Source organism: Uloborus diversus, unplaced genomic scaffold (genome assembly GCF_026930045.1).
Source record: "Uloborus diversus isolate 005 unplaced genomic scaffold, Udiv.v.3.1 scaffold_314, whole genome shotgun sequence".
Taxonomy (NCBI): Eukaryota; Metazoa; Arthropoda; class Arachnida; order Araneae; family Uloboridae; genus Uloborus; species Uloborus diversus.
Window position 1 is genome coordinate 109,135 of NW_026558477.1, and position 15,554 is coordinate 124,688.

At 34.9% G+C, this 15,554-nt stretch overlaps 1 protein-coding gene across 1 annotated transcript; it reads right to left on the minus strand.

Annotated features, from left to right (window-relative positions):
* Window positions 1-9,966: 9,966 nt before the first annotated feature.
* LOC129233293 (uncharacterized) lies at window positions 9,967-15,351 on the minus strand. The gene is given in 3 exon segments (XM_054867344.1): window positions 9,967-9,980; window positions 14,161-14,994; window positions 14,997-15,351. Coding segments are annotated over 3 exon segments (1,203 nt in total).
* Between the last annotated feature and the right edge of the window lie 203 nt (window positions 15,352-15,554).

Here is a 15,554-nt window from a genome sequence, read left to right on the forward strand (position 1 = left end):
TACAAATGTTTATTCACTAGTTCTTTCTTTACATCTGCCAATTGCGGGAATGCTGCCAAATCAGCACGATCAAGACAAAATCATGTTTGCTGCTGCTGATAGCTTCAGCTTCCAGCAAAGGTTAACTTCAGCGGAAAGCGACCAGTAGTGTGGAAATTACTTCCAACCTGAAAGCCCCAACGTGGCAGAAGAAAAGGTGAGCGTATTGCACATCTATATAGAAAAGTTATTAATATATTAAACACATTTCAAATTACTGGCTCTTTTATTTCCTTATTCGTCTAAGAGTAGCGATTTTATCACCAATAGCTTGGACAACAACAACAAATGATGCTCGCTGATCTACAATCAACTTTTTTTATCCTCTGATAAACCATTTCTTTGGATTAGTTCCCTTAAAACTCTTTGTTCTAAAACATTTCTTATGTTAAGAATCCCAGCCTTAGGTAAAGCAGGCTTTGCAAGTTTACCTCCAGTCAGGAGCTTACGACCCGTGGCACTAGAACATCTTCACCTAATAAGTTGAAGGCCAAATTTTTAATAACTTGATCCCCATCTTTTCCACGACGACACGCGATTGAACTGCTCTGGATTATAGCTTCACTTAGAAAGGGTGCTTCTGCTGTTAAAGATACAGGGTTTGTCCGGAAAGTAATGGGACTGATTTTCTTCCGTCGGGAAGTTTTCGATAAAGGTGCGTCTTGGCGATTTTTTCAAAGTTCGCCAATTTTTTTTGGCGCCAAACCCAAGGGGTTGTTTATTTCCCGACTTCCGATGTAAACAAGGCAAAAACGTATGTTTTTTAATCACTCTTGCTTAAAATTGTCAGAACATGGCGAATTTGGTATTTTCCATGATAAAAAATTTGCAAAATTAGTGCATTTAAGAGAAAAAGCTGTCAGAATTTGACAAAATTGATTGTTTTTTCAACAAAATTAGGCCTAAGTAAATATACATGTAAGAAACGTTCAATTTGACAGGAATATTTAATTTTTCTTTCTAAACATGTTAAAAAATAGTATATTTGCTATTTTTTAAGTGAAAAAATAGTGAAAAAGGTGATTAAGCTGTCGGAATTGGACAAAATTGATTGTGTTTACGACAAAATTAGGCCTAAGTAAATATACATGTAAGAAACGTGAAATTTGACAGGAATATTTTATTTTTCTTTCTGAAAATGTTAGAAAATGGCGTATTTGCTATTTTTTAAGTGAAAAATTAGAAAAAAAAAATTATTAAAATCTGACAGGACCGCAGACCGCTCATTCTTTCGAGGAAAGTAGGCCAAAGTATACATTTTTTTAATAGTGAATTTAACGCAAAATTGTTATTGAAACATCCAGAGTACTAACTTAACAAAAATGAACTATTTTTTTCTACTCATGAACAAAAAAAAAAAAAAAAAAAAAAAAAAAAGTGCCTTAAAACATACATTTTTCTCCTTAATTACATAGAAAAAAGGGGAAAACTAAAAAGAAAACAGCCCCTTGGGTTTAACAAAAAAAAAAAAAAAAATAGCGAACTTTAAACATAGTAAACATAGAAATAATGGAAAAAACAAGAAAAAAATAAGTACTCCCAGCGGACAGAAGCAACCGAATTGGGAACTTCTATGGAAACCATCATACGTAAGCTAGAAATCAAATTATTCAAGGCATAAAATAAGAAAAAAGAAAAAAAAAAGGCTAGGGGTTCGGTTTAGTTAGCTAATATTCAAATTATTTCATGCTAACCGTATCCAGTTCACGGGACGGGGACCCACCCTAGCATGTGAACCATAGTTTTTGTAGGTGGGTTCCGCCACCGTTTTTTTAACGTGATTTTCTCCACGCCAAATATAGGGTATATATCACATCATGTCTGAATCTGAAAATATGAAATGAAATCAATTTCCAAACACTTCCTCAATATAATAAATGAATTATACAAACACATTTTAATTATACCTCAAGTAATGCGTGATCCCAATTCTAGAACCAACCACAACAAAATGAGAATAACATCTGAAAAATGAAAGAAAATCAATTTCCCAGAAATTAATAGCAAGAACACTACATGAACCGAAGGTTTGACACAAGGAAAAACAACAACAAAAAAACTTTTTAACTATACCTCACATAGACGGGTCATAATCTGGGTCATCAACCAGCTCATCAATAAAAGGTACATCCCCTTCCAGATCAATCTCAAAGTCAGGGTCTTGTGTACGTTGACGGGATCTGGGCATCAAATGCTCTATGCCCTCACTTTCTGGAGTTGGGTCATCAATATGTTTTATTGTTAGTCCCTGCTTAGACCACCCAGGATACACAGCAGCAATTCCCTCAGGAGCTGGTGAAGTTGTGCACCGATTGTGGGCAAACCCTTTAGGCGGAATCTCCGGTAGTAGTGCAACGCCATATATTGGCGAAGCAATTTCGGAGATCTCCGCGATTTAAGGGCTTGCTTTAGAATACGGTTCTGATTCTCCAGTGGATTTATTGTATTTGTGGCATCATTGCGGTCCACATATTCCCCCTTACTGTGATTGGTCGTTTTGCGGACCGCATCAGCAAATAGTTGGTCAACAAAATAATATTGTTTTCTTTCATCGGTACACACAAAACTGGTATCTGGGTGACAATGTCGTTTGACCAGGGGCCACAAATGACGTTTCGCCTTACTTTCAAGTAGAAAAAAGAGTCCCTCCCGGTCTTCTCTAAATAGGACAAAACAAGGATACAAAATAGAAACATACAAGGTTGGCGAACAGAAAAATGAAACGAATACAGGAATTCTAAACAAATCATACCTGCAAAATATCCCTAAAACAGTCTGATTCATATTCTCAGTTACTCTTCCTCGATGATATTTCCTTTGGGTAAGGAAGGCCTCATCGAGGAGAATGGTCTTACCAGCTCCCCCCAAGAGCTTCGAATGGTGAGAGGCGAACACCTCCGCAATCTCTCGCAGGTAACTAAAGAAGTTAACGATAGTTTCGGAAGACAAACAAGGGTTGCTAGACCCATGCTCCATCCTAAACATTCGCTCTCCTTCCATCACCTGGGTAAGAGGTTGCTTGAGGAGGAATGCGACAGTCAGCATAAGAACCTCTCGGAAAGGGAGCCGAAGCCCATCAAAAAAAGTGTTCTGCGTCGAAGAAATCTACAATAAGTGCAGCAAAGTCAATATCAGTGGAACAAAGAATAATTGAATAAAGATAAAGAGGAAAAAATTGAAGATATACCCTTCTATTGCAAGGACGACAGGAATACACAAATGAAAATTTCTTCGCTTTAGACTTGAGAGCTACCGTCTGAGAACCACAAGAAGAACAAGGTGGGCAGTTTTTTGGGTCGGGAGCAACCCCCATTTCTGTCAGAAACTGCTGCGCTACCTCCTCAGATTCCAGCGGTCCAGAATAAGTGTAGATGTTGAAAAACTTGAGTTTCTCATGCATATTGGAGGGGGTAGTCAGAGGAGGTATCGTGGCAGGTTTTGAACAAGGCATCTAGGGCAAAAATTAACTTCTATTGAAGGAAAACAACCATACAAAAACAAAGATGATAGGAAAAAAAACAATCAACGCAAATCATCCCTAAAACCATGTGATCAAGCGATAATCCGATTTAATCGGGTCCAAAATATGAAATAAATAGCATTAAAAGTATTAATTTCTCAATTAAGAACATACATAAAAGAGATTATTTGATTATTTAATAATAAACAAAATTTAAGAGCACTTAAGATCGCCATGCGGTCAATCGATAATCCGATTTAATCGGGTCCAAAATATGCAATAAACAGCATTAAAATTATTAATTTCTTAATTAAGAACACACTTAATAGAGATTAATTGATTATTTAATAAAAAAACAAAATTTAAGAGCAAATAAGTTCGCCATGTGGTCAACTCGCCATGCGGTCAATCGATAATCCGATTTAATGGGGAGCAAAATATGCAATAAACAGCATCAAAAGTATTAATTTCTTAAGAACATACTTAAAACAGATTAATTGATTATTGAATAAAAAACAAAATTTAAGGGCAAATAAGATCGGCGTGGGTCGCAACTAGCTGGTAATGCGTTTCAGGTAAATACGTTTAAAATACGGAATTAATAATTTCGGAAATTTTAAAATACAGCAAAAATAAACATAATTGTCAATTATTCAAATGAAATTATAAAATAATAAAAAATAAGTTGTACTTACGGCAAACGGAGATAAAGGTTCGAAGAGCGCGAATCGAATCGTGCGTACGGCACAGCGAGATCGAGTCGAGTGGGAGGGGGAAGGGAAGGGTTGAAGGGACCGAAAGGGGTGAAGGGTTACTGCAGTATCGGAAGTGGCGCCGGGTTCCCATGATAAGGGTCCATCGCCAATGAAGAAAAGCAGGGTTGCCGTAGGATCACGGCAGCGCGGAAGCGGCGCATGGTTGCCGTGAAAGAGGTTTATCGCCAAAAATTTGGCGATATTTGAAAAGCACCTTTATCGAAGATTCCCCCTTCCGCCGCGACTGTACTTCGAAGCGTGCACGCGCCGACTTGATTCGGTAGAGGGCGTTCCTAGCTAACGAACGAGCGGCTAATCGGTTGTCTCCGAGCACCTGGAGAGTCAGGACAGGCATTTTCGCGCGACGTGTTTCTGTGAGTGGTGCAAGCCGAAAATGCAGCGTTCGTTAGAGCAAAGGTACGCGATTAAATCCTGTGTGAAACTCAGTAAATCTGCGACAGATACGTTTGATATGATCAAGCAGGTTTTCCCAGATGTTGCTTTAGCAAGAAGTGGTGTGTTTCGGTGGCACCATTCCTTTTTGGCGGGCCGGGAAGAGGTCGCCGATGAAGACCGTGCTGGAAGACCTTCGACTTCGACAAACACCGACAATGCGACTCGTGTGTGCAAAGTTTTGAACTCAGACCGTCGAATTACTAAGTATTCATTTAATTGCTCAAATGTTAAGTTTACCAAAATCTGTGGTTCATGACATTGTGACATGCGCAAGGTGTGCGCGAAGTTGGTCCCAAAAGTGCTCACTGACGACTAGGAATTGCGGCGAGTGGAAGTGTACCGAGAAAATTTGAACAGGTGTGAAAGTGACCCCCAAGTTTTTAATAACGTTATCACAGGTGACGAGCCTGAAAAGGCCGATGAAAGGCAAGCATTTTGAGACGACAGAGGGGATCCAAGCAGCATGCACCGCGGCTCTCAAGGCTATTTCGGAGAATGCCTACCGTGACACCTTCAATGCTTGGAAATCGCGCTGCATCGCCGCAGAAGGAGCCTATTTTGAAAGTTTTTAAAGAATTGTTACAGTTGGCTTAATAATTTTTTTTTAAAAATCGACTCGGTCTTATTACTTTCCGGACAAACCCTGTAAATCTGCTACAGGTTGTGCTGCCATATTACTTTTAAAAACTATATCGGGTGTCTCATCTGGAGGCGTGTGGTCTTGACTGATTTTAAGCAGTTTGAAACTAGTGTGTCAACATTACACTAGTTCATTTTGGGAGTGTAAAATTAGTTGAAATAGCCATTGCAAGTGATGAATTGGAAGAAAATATAGATGGGTTTGACGGTTGTTCTCTACTTTTACTCTAGTTGCATTATTTATGTTTGGATAGCAACAAAATTGAATAAGCTAATAAGTTTTTTCGGCAACTCAATCTATTTCCCTTGCAGTTTTAAATTCTTTTTTTTTTTAATTTTTCTTTTGTTACCGTCACCTTTTCTGAAACATTCTTAGTTTTATCCTCTTTTTTTTTTTTTTTTTTTTTCAACTGTTCCTTAACTGCCTCCAACTCGAATTTTAAGGCTTCATTCTCCTTTGCAAGCTTTGTATTTTCATATTCGAAACATTTCAATTTCTCCTTATTTATTTTCACTGGTTCTACAGCTTCGACTGCATCTGTATCGTCATCATCAACTTTTTATACAGAGCAGTCCGAACTACAGATGATACAGCAGAGCATATCAATTTCTTTGCTGAGGATTTAGAAATTTCCTCAACACTCTGTTTTTGTATTGGCAAACCCAGAGCATCGAAGGAATCATTAATCTCAATTTCTCGGGAAGTTTTAATTGAACTTTTCAACAAAAATTGATTACAAATTTCTCATACTTCAATTCTAATGCAATTTCCTCCCCCCCCACCCCTCCTTGTATGTTCAAATACTGTTTGATCTTGATAATGCAAGTTGTTGTATGATAATATAATTTGCATATCGATCAAAAATAATTTAATACTTTTCGCAAAAAAAAGTAAATAAATAAATAAATAATAAAATAAAATAAACCGATATCCTTAGTGAAAAATTTATTTTCCTTTTTCATAAAACAAACAAGCATATCTTTAAACGCAGACCTTTGTTCCTGCTGACTGTGCAAACCAAATGTACAGGGTGAAACAAAAAAAAAAAAAAAAAGAAACGGGCAAGCAATTTTCCATATAACTTTATTAAAAATAAATAAATTAACGAAACACAAAAAATAGTAATATGAGAAGACCTTTAGCAATGAATAAATTAATTGGTTTCAAGCTTGCCGCCTTTTGCAGTAAAACAAAGGTGCAACTGATTGAAAATTTTCATTCAAGGGCCGCAAGTCCTTTAATCAATCCTATTCCCTATAAAGCAATTGGTTTAGAGAGTCCAAACTTATGTGTAGTTTAGGGTAGACCTTTGACTTCAAAACAGGCCATACAGCGTAACAAATGTGATTGAGGTTTAGCGAGTAGAACGTCCACTCTAAAGATGATATCAAGTGAAAAACAATATGCCTTTGCACCACTCTTGTCTTTTTGACCGTATGAATTGGTGTGGAGTCAAATTGAAATGTCCAGTCTACATTGATGTGATGAAGTGCTCTTAGATCAACAGAAGTACAAAAACTTCTAAAATATCCTTCTGGTACACTTTTTAATTCATTTTATGGCCCTCATCCACTAAAATAAAAAATATATGTATAAAATAAAAATTAAAAAAAAAAAAAACAGAACTTTTTGTCGCTTGGGCTGATTTTATCACAGACAAAGCCTACTTCGGATTTTGGCGAGGTCTTCCTGAAATGTTCACTGTTAGTTTTTGTACACTTTCCGAACATCCACTATAATTTCTAAGGCACTTGAAGCGGCATACCGCATCAAATACTGTTTGCCCAAGCACAACAAACAAACAAAATGTTGTTCTACTTGGTGAAACATTTTTTAAACAGCAAGTCTTTTGCTTAAAATTGTAAGAAAACTGAAAAACAATACATAAACTAGGATATATATTGTAAATTATTTTCTAATAAAGTGAGAGACAAAAATAAATAAGACACTTATTTAAATGAAATTACTTAAATTCCATTCGATGATGCAATCTTTGCCCGAGAGTTTTTTCCCCCTCTGTATACTGCCCTGCTAAGCACAAAAGTGAAATCAGCATTTGAGCTCAAGCAGGGTGATTGTGTTTTAAAGTTTGGCTCTTCCATATCGTTGATTCAGATGTCTTTTCTTTTCTTTTATTTTTTCAGAATTTACTAAAAAATAGTTCTTGATGCACACAATGACCCAAAAATATTTTATTTATTAAGTAAAATACGAAACAGAGAAAAACTAGGTTACAATAACTCAGTTTTCTTCTAAAGTATAGATATGACTTCTTTTATTACTGTGCTTATCATGACCATATGAATAAACTGAAACTCCAGTTTAAGTTCTGGTTCAGCTTTAAAAATCATTACGCAGTTTTGGTATGGGGTTTCTGTTGGAAGGGAAAAGAAAACCAATTTAGTTTTGATTTGAACTTAGACTGGATTGAAAAAAATCAAAATTCAATAGCTTTCATTTTCTTACAGCAAAGTTACATTGTAAGGAAGGGAAGTAGTACTTATTTTTCTTTCAAACAATATCAATCATGTTTGAAAGTCAAAAATTACAATTAATATTTCAAGTTTCAAAGGTGATCTAAAATAGAAAATGTAATTGTTTTTATTAGACACATGTTACTCAATATTATTGGTTGAACGACGACTTGACTTATTTCTGGTGTTTGACCAAGTAAGCTCTCAGTTATAAAACAAAAAGTTTTTTTTTTCTTTTTCTAATTAAACTTACTTTTATGTGTAATTTTGTCAAGCAAAAAAAGAAGATGTGTGAATTGCATATATTTTTTAATGCTTAACCCTTTATATGTTCCAAGAAACACAGAGCTATTAAGAAACCCTATTTTTATTCATAAAAAAATCAATTTTTCCATTTTTTTCCCGAAAAAACCGGTAAAAACCTTTTTTTTTCCACCACTTAAAAATTTCCGGAAACTTTACATCCCTAGTTAAGACTCAGAAAGTAAAATGAATAATATACTGATTCTTTAATTGTAAAATCCTTCGACTCTCGGATTACATCAGCGCTTAATTCTTAGGCATGAAGAAAATTGGCAACAATAAAGGAAATAGTCAGGAATCTAAGTTTTGATACCTTTCTGTAGACAGACTTAGAAAACTATAATATCTTCATACTAACTTTAAAAGTCTATGTCACTGGTCCTCAACCTATTCCTGCCCAAGGGTTGCACCTATATTAAAACCATTCTCGTTTTGACCAGAAGACATTAATTTCAAAATATTTTATTCTTTTCTAAATAACATAGGAAAATGTGTAATAGGAAACAAAATTTCAAATCAATAATTGTGGTTATCATTACTTGATGCTTATAATTGACCACAGACCAGACGGAAATGCTTTGACCACAATGAGGAGATGTTCATTTAAGAGTCATAACGACAACCTGATACTTTTCCAAAAGGGCAATAAGAAGTGGGAGAAGCGGATTCTGGGATTTACTGGTCTACGGAGTACATTCTAAGGTTAACCTTGACAAAAGTCTTCGGCAATACAGAAGTCGAGTTACGGCGGTTTGATTTTCTTTTCGTAATCAAATACTTACGAATTTAATATTTTTGACACATAATATCTTCAACAATATGTCTCAACCACACACATTCTCTTATTTTTTTCACATCATTTGTCAATTTACACCTTTTTAAATCTCCAAATTTACAAGAACTACTTCTCAACTCGGAATACCACACCTCGTACCATCCCCTAGTACAGCCAAGTTAGATTGGAACAGACTATAAAAGCATTTCATCCTCTTAATGAAATAAAAGTCCATCCGTTGCTGCAGCTAAAAATGGTAATGCTGGATTGAGAACCAATTCTGTCTTCCGCACAGTATACTGGAAGTATTTTTTTTTTGTAATATTGTTCCGCACGAAGCCCTCTTTATTCTGCTCGTATGCGACAGCAGCAGTTCTTCACAAGTCTCGTTTTTCGTCATGAAAAATAATCTCTGAAAGTTTTTCAAAATCGACCTTTTTTTTTTTAAGACGGGAATGCGCACTTGAGCCAGTAATATTTGAATCTCCGCACTCAGCCGTGCGGGGGGCCCGCTACGCGGACCCCCCGGGCGGTGGAACCTAAGGCCTACGGCTAAGAGGTGGGGTGCGTGCGGAGAAAAGTAATATTTGAATCTCATATTTCTCCATTCATCAGAATTTCGCAACATCGTTTTTTTCTCAAGTTCAACCATAGAATTGGTTGTGTACACATAATGCTTATAAAACGTACGTTCCTCTGTGTTAGTTTTTAAGTTGTTTTCTTCAACAACAGCACTTGTTCTTGCAAAAGCAATGGCGGGCAACAGTATTGTTCAGCTGTACAGCTTCCACATTATCGTTGCAGCATGGCATTAAAGCTATGTGTGTGTCCTTCAGTGCTGGCCAATTGAATGTAATATTCTTGAGTTGCACACTGGCTGGGTTGGGTTTCCTAAACACATCTGATGCTTTTTCTGACTTCAAAGTGATGCACTTCGGCTGGTGCCAGCTCTGGAGTCGCTCGGTAGGTGCGGCATACAGCTCTTTTTTGGAGTCCTCAAGTGCATGAAAAAGAGCAAGCACATGTCTACAACCAAAAGGCTCTGCTTCCGCTTGCATGTACAGTTAGCATTGAGAACCTGAAAAGAAAAGAATAAGAATATTTTAGACATTATCTATCTCACAATATAGATATTATATGTTTATCATTGTTATTATTCGAAAGTATGTTACAACATAAAGCAAGTTACCATTACTTCTGTGGATCAGTAATTTAATATAAACTACCTCATGAGCACCTTTGGGCTACGGTGGCATTAAAAAATGTAAAAGATTCAAAATTTGTGTTTTTATATAGAGCTAAAAATAGTTCCTTTTGCACTATTGCAGATTACCTCTGTAGAAAATTTATTTCTCTGCTTCAGTCGAACATAAATGGAAAAGATGTGAAAAAAGAATGCACGAATAACGTTCATCAGTATTTGTAGAGTTAGTTTTTATGGTTCAAACCTCTCCGAAATTCTTTAAAACTGCTCTAAAAAAGGCTTTTTACTATACTTTTTTAAAAAACTTTTTATTATTACTACATTTTACTTATTTTCTCCATTTTTCACTTGAAAAATGAAATTATTTGCATTCAAGAGTTGTGTGAACTAAGTTTTTTATTTGCAGTATTCATTATTTTATTGAAATTATTGCAAACATCCTTTCTTTCAAAACAATACAGCATTGTTCATCAAATTTTGAATACATAACGCTAACAAAAATATCAAAATTCTTGAAATTTAAAAGTGAAAAATTCTATGTTTAACATTTCTTATAACTGTCAAAAAATATGGATTTTAGAAATATTGCTTCAAATACGCATACACGAATAGACACATCTGTAATATGAGGCCTTAAAAATGCTTGCACAAGTTATATCGCTTGGAAACCGTGATTTTTCTGCATCAAACAAAATGTTTTCCAATATTCTTAACTAATTAAGGTGTGCATTTTCATGCTTTTAACTAATTTAGTGCTAAAATGTTGGTTAGGTTTGAATTAAAAATTCATTGTTGATCAGGGTCATTGTTAAACAATGCTTTTATTATTATGTTTAAAGCAATACACATTATTATAGCAATTTTTATATGCTGGGGATACTTCAAGATCATGGTAAAATTTCAGTGTAAATGCTAGAAATAGTTGTAATAAAATAATTTTACATTTATTATTAGTTATTATCATTAATTCATAAAAAAAAATAAAATAGTTGGTTGAACTTGCAACTTTTTAGCAGATATGTTTTTATTTCTGCTTACCTCATCTCTCATATATTTTTGTAATCATTTGTGTGTCTCCAGTTCATCCGTAGAGAAATAAATGTATGATATAAAATTATAAGTGAAAGATTATCAATGAAAAAGAAAGTACACATCCTTATATAGGGGAGACCGGGGCTAGTTGGCACAGTTTTCACTTTTTGATTTTTCTATTTTTTTCTGTAGTATTTACCGTAAAAGTGATTTATGCCTTTGATAGGGTAACATCTTGGCTACAAAATAACATTGGGAGCATCATCTACAATTCACTGGGAAACTCGTAAAAAATATTTTCCGAAGACGCCTTAACAGTGCCAACTAACCCCTGATTCGGGGTTAATTGGCATAGGTAGTGGAGTGAGTTAGCATATGATGTGAGACAAGCGTTTCTACTCGTCTTTATGTTAGGTGCAGTTAGAAAAAATGTTAATGTGCTTGAAATTGAACATTGTATGTCAAAAAAGGAGAAAAAAAAACATTTTTAAGTACACAAAACGTATATTGACAAAAATGTACAAATTATAAGAAGTCAAAATCAAATTATCCAGTTAACTCACGTAGCAACTGAATAAAGTGCGGGATCACTCACGGCCTACTAGAGGAAGGGACCAACCATGGGACCAACGCACAAGCGCGTGACGTCATTCCGAGTAGGGTTTCCGCTGCTGAGCCACCACCACCGAGACTCTTACAAGGCCAAACAGCGGGAGAAAAATGTCTCCCAAAGAAGACCTATGCGGTTGGATGCTGCAGATGCGAATACCGAAGATTTCATTTTCTTTCTTAATCCGTCATTCGTACAGTTTATTTTTTCAAAGCAAAATGCTTATTTTGATGCATGTGATGCGCATTACTTTTCGAGGAGAACAGAAGATTTCCTATTGCAATTATTACATCAGTATGAATGCATTCCTTGAAAACTAAATGTAAGCATTTCTGTTTGTTCTCAGCGTTCAGTATGCTTAAATCTACGATACATTATCAAGGATAATATTTTGTACAGCGTAGAATAATTTAATAGTTGTGTATAATGTTAATGTTCATAAAAAAGCAAAGATCCATTCCACTGAACATATTTATTCCTTTTTTGTTACATCAATTGTTAGTTAAGTTGAAATGATATGAGAGTGAAATCATGTAAAATTTTCCTTCCTATTCAAATGACTTGTTTCAAATGTGTGTTAGAGTTGAATTATTAATATAGCTTACTCACCTCGAAATACATATATAAAATGCAAAGAAACCAAAAATTCTTCAAAATATCTATTTCACTTTTCAATAAGATAATTTTATAACATAATTAGACTTTAATAAGTTAAGATTCATTACTGGTACATCTGTGACACTGATTTTTTTTTTATATAACAGTATACGGTAGCAAAATTTTGATGTTCCATTAATTTTGATCGAAAATCATCAACACCAGTTAAAATCTGGAGATTCTTCCAACCAATAGTTAAGGGAAACAATAAAAAAAGAATGTTGATTTTGTGCAATACTCCCCTATTTCTAGACTCTTGAATACATATGAATGAAAAAAAAAAAAATATAGTAATGAATTTCTCATTAAGTGCATGTTAAAATTAGACAATTGCAAAACTAGCATTTCATCCGTGATTAGTTTAGCAATAAGATGTTATTTATTACAAACATATACAGTTGGACCTCCATATATCGAACTTCCACGTATCGAAATTTTCTATATATCGAAACTCCAGCACGTTTCCATGTTCATTACATAGAAAAATTGTTTCTATATATCGAAAAAATCTCTATATATCGAAATTTTTCTCGAGACATTCGTAGGTTTTTTTTTCCACTTTAGACTGTGTGTTTGTCTCATGAAAAATGAAGGTTAGGGGACAATATCATGTTCACTAAAGGTTGCTATGAAACTCATATGGAATCTGGGGCTGAGAGGTGTGTAGATATGTCGTTGTTCCGTTCTGGAGTTCTTAAATTCCGTCAAGTTCATTTCAAATCTTATTACCAGTAACACTGTAAAATCAGTTTCAAGTTATCCCTTTTGTCTGTTGATTATCATTTTTAGTCTTTTAACTTCAGTAAAAATCATTCAGGTTAAGTAGATTGTGGTTTTTTTCTCGATCACATTGTCAAAACGAAAATACCCTAATATTGCGGATCAAGTTGAATTGACGAAAAATGAAGATGTGTGAAGACGCAAAAGTGTAATTTCTGTTAATTTTTCAATTCTTAACTTTTAATCTGATGCTCGTATAAATTAGAAATTGGGTTTCATGCACGAAAATGAGCTTTAATTTTAATGTTTTAGGAGATTTTTATGATAAAAACAGATTGTTTCTCTATATCGAAATTTCTATATATCGAATTTTTTTCCGGCAATTTGCTACTTCGATATATGGAGGTCCGACTGTATTAAGAATTTAAGTTTAAGTTAAGAAGACATGTTAAGTTTTAAAACAATCAGTATTTCAAAATTAAAGTTGTCAACTAGTTTACTTTTCTAATGTTTGCAATTTGCGCTTTTTCGAAGTTTTTTTCGGAACATCATTTTTTAAAGCACAATAATCTTTCAAAATAACGTTAGTAGTAATCCACACAATACGCTTTTTAATACTTTCAGTTGTATGACCAAAGAGACAAACATGTACATCATTAAAAACCTCCGAATCATTTGTAAGTGCTAATACCTGTTCACACATGAACGTGCGCTGATTGGGCATTTTTAAAAATTTGCATTCATTTTCGGAAGAAACGAGTTTTTGCCCAACTATGTAGCAATATAAGACAATTTTAACAACGTCTGCATTAGGAAATTTCAGTCCGCCTCTGCTTAAATCCGTTATGAGTTTATAACAGTCATTAATGGCCCAGTCTTTATCCATTGAAAGCTGCTCTTCACAAGAATCGCACTTCAAGTTCTTACAAATGTTATACACACAATATCCAGCAATATAAACTAATACAGGTAAACTGGAATCTATATTTGTGAAATCCGATTCAGTTACATGTACCATTACGTTTTCACACTTACCTAATGGTACACTTGCATCTGCAGGTTGATAATTTAGCTGAGAAATTTTTACTTCTCCAAACATTCCGGACTTTAAAGTCAAAGGTAAATAGTTCTGCATCCTCAGTTTTGCTTCAGCTTCAAACAATTGACGAATCGATATGTTGTATTGCGATCCTGCCAGCATTCGATATTTCCCAAATCTTTCCTCCAATGAATCTGTTTGAACTTTGCCAGTAAGAAAATATTTCATGTTCAGTTTCTCGATGCAGTATGTTGACATCTCTAGAAGTGCACAACTTGTGTGAAGGAGCGCAGAATGTGTTTCAGGTGTTAACCTTCCAGATGAAAGGTGCCAAATATTGAGCCATGTAATAAACTGAGACAGAAAAATCCTTCGTTCATCATTAGGTGCATTGCTTAATGGATACATCAAGCTGTATTTCAACCTTCTTCCTTTATCAGGAGTTTTCACATTGACAATCCACCACCATTTTAAAATAATATTTATATAGGCGGCAGTTTCTTTGTGGAAAGGCAAATTGTGCTTTTCACCGAGCTCATTCAGAGCTACGATTACGTGTTCATTAAACACCTGTAATACAAGCTTTACATTTTGGCGCTCAAGATTTGTTGGATTCAACGCTTTGAGCGTCAGTCCATAGCCATATTTGACTATTTTTGCATGCTCCAACTCATGCATAGCTCTCAAGGTCTTAAAGCATGCAGTGTCCAGTTTTTTAATAGACGATGAGTTGACAGAATCAAAGTTTGGGTAATACATCGATTGTCCCTCACTCTTTTGGTTCAGCCAGTTGTTGCGGATGCACTTTAAGATGTGAACCACATCAAAAAGAAAAAAAGAGGCCTTTCGGGATCTGACGGGTGTTTATAAGCTGTCATTAATTGAGGTGGATCAGCAAAAAATGACATTGCTTTACGGTTGATGGAATTGTTGTCAGTTGCAACAGAAATCACCATGAAGCCAATTTCTTCCAATCCCATAACAACCTTTTTGATAAATGCATGCAGAGTTTCAGCTGCTATGGATTTTACCGGCAAAACGTGTACAACTTCTTTGTAATTTGATTGCATGCTTTGAATCATAAATGTATGTGCACTTGTTGCTGCATCATCACAGTCAAATGCTGACCCAACAACATTTCCTCCCTTAAAGTCAAAGCTAGGTTTTAAATGAATTTCGTCTATCATTAAAGAAACAATTTTGTCTTCGTTTTTCAACAATTTAATTTTTTCCGCACAAAAATTTAGAAAATTTTCATCCAACTGCTCGCAAAGCGGGCTGGATCTGAGATTTGTTATAATTCTCCGAAGAGTATTCGGATGGGGAAGAATAAGATTACCAGAATTTCTAATAAATTTGTATGCGTGAGGAGATATGGAGAATATTAAGG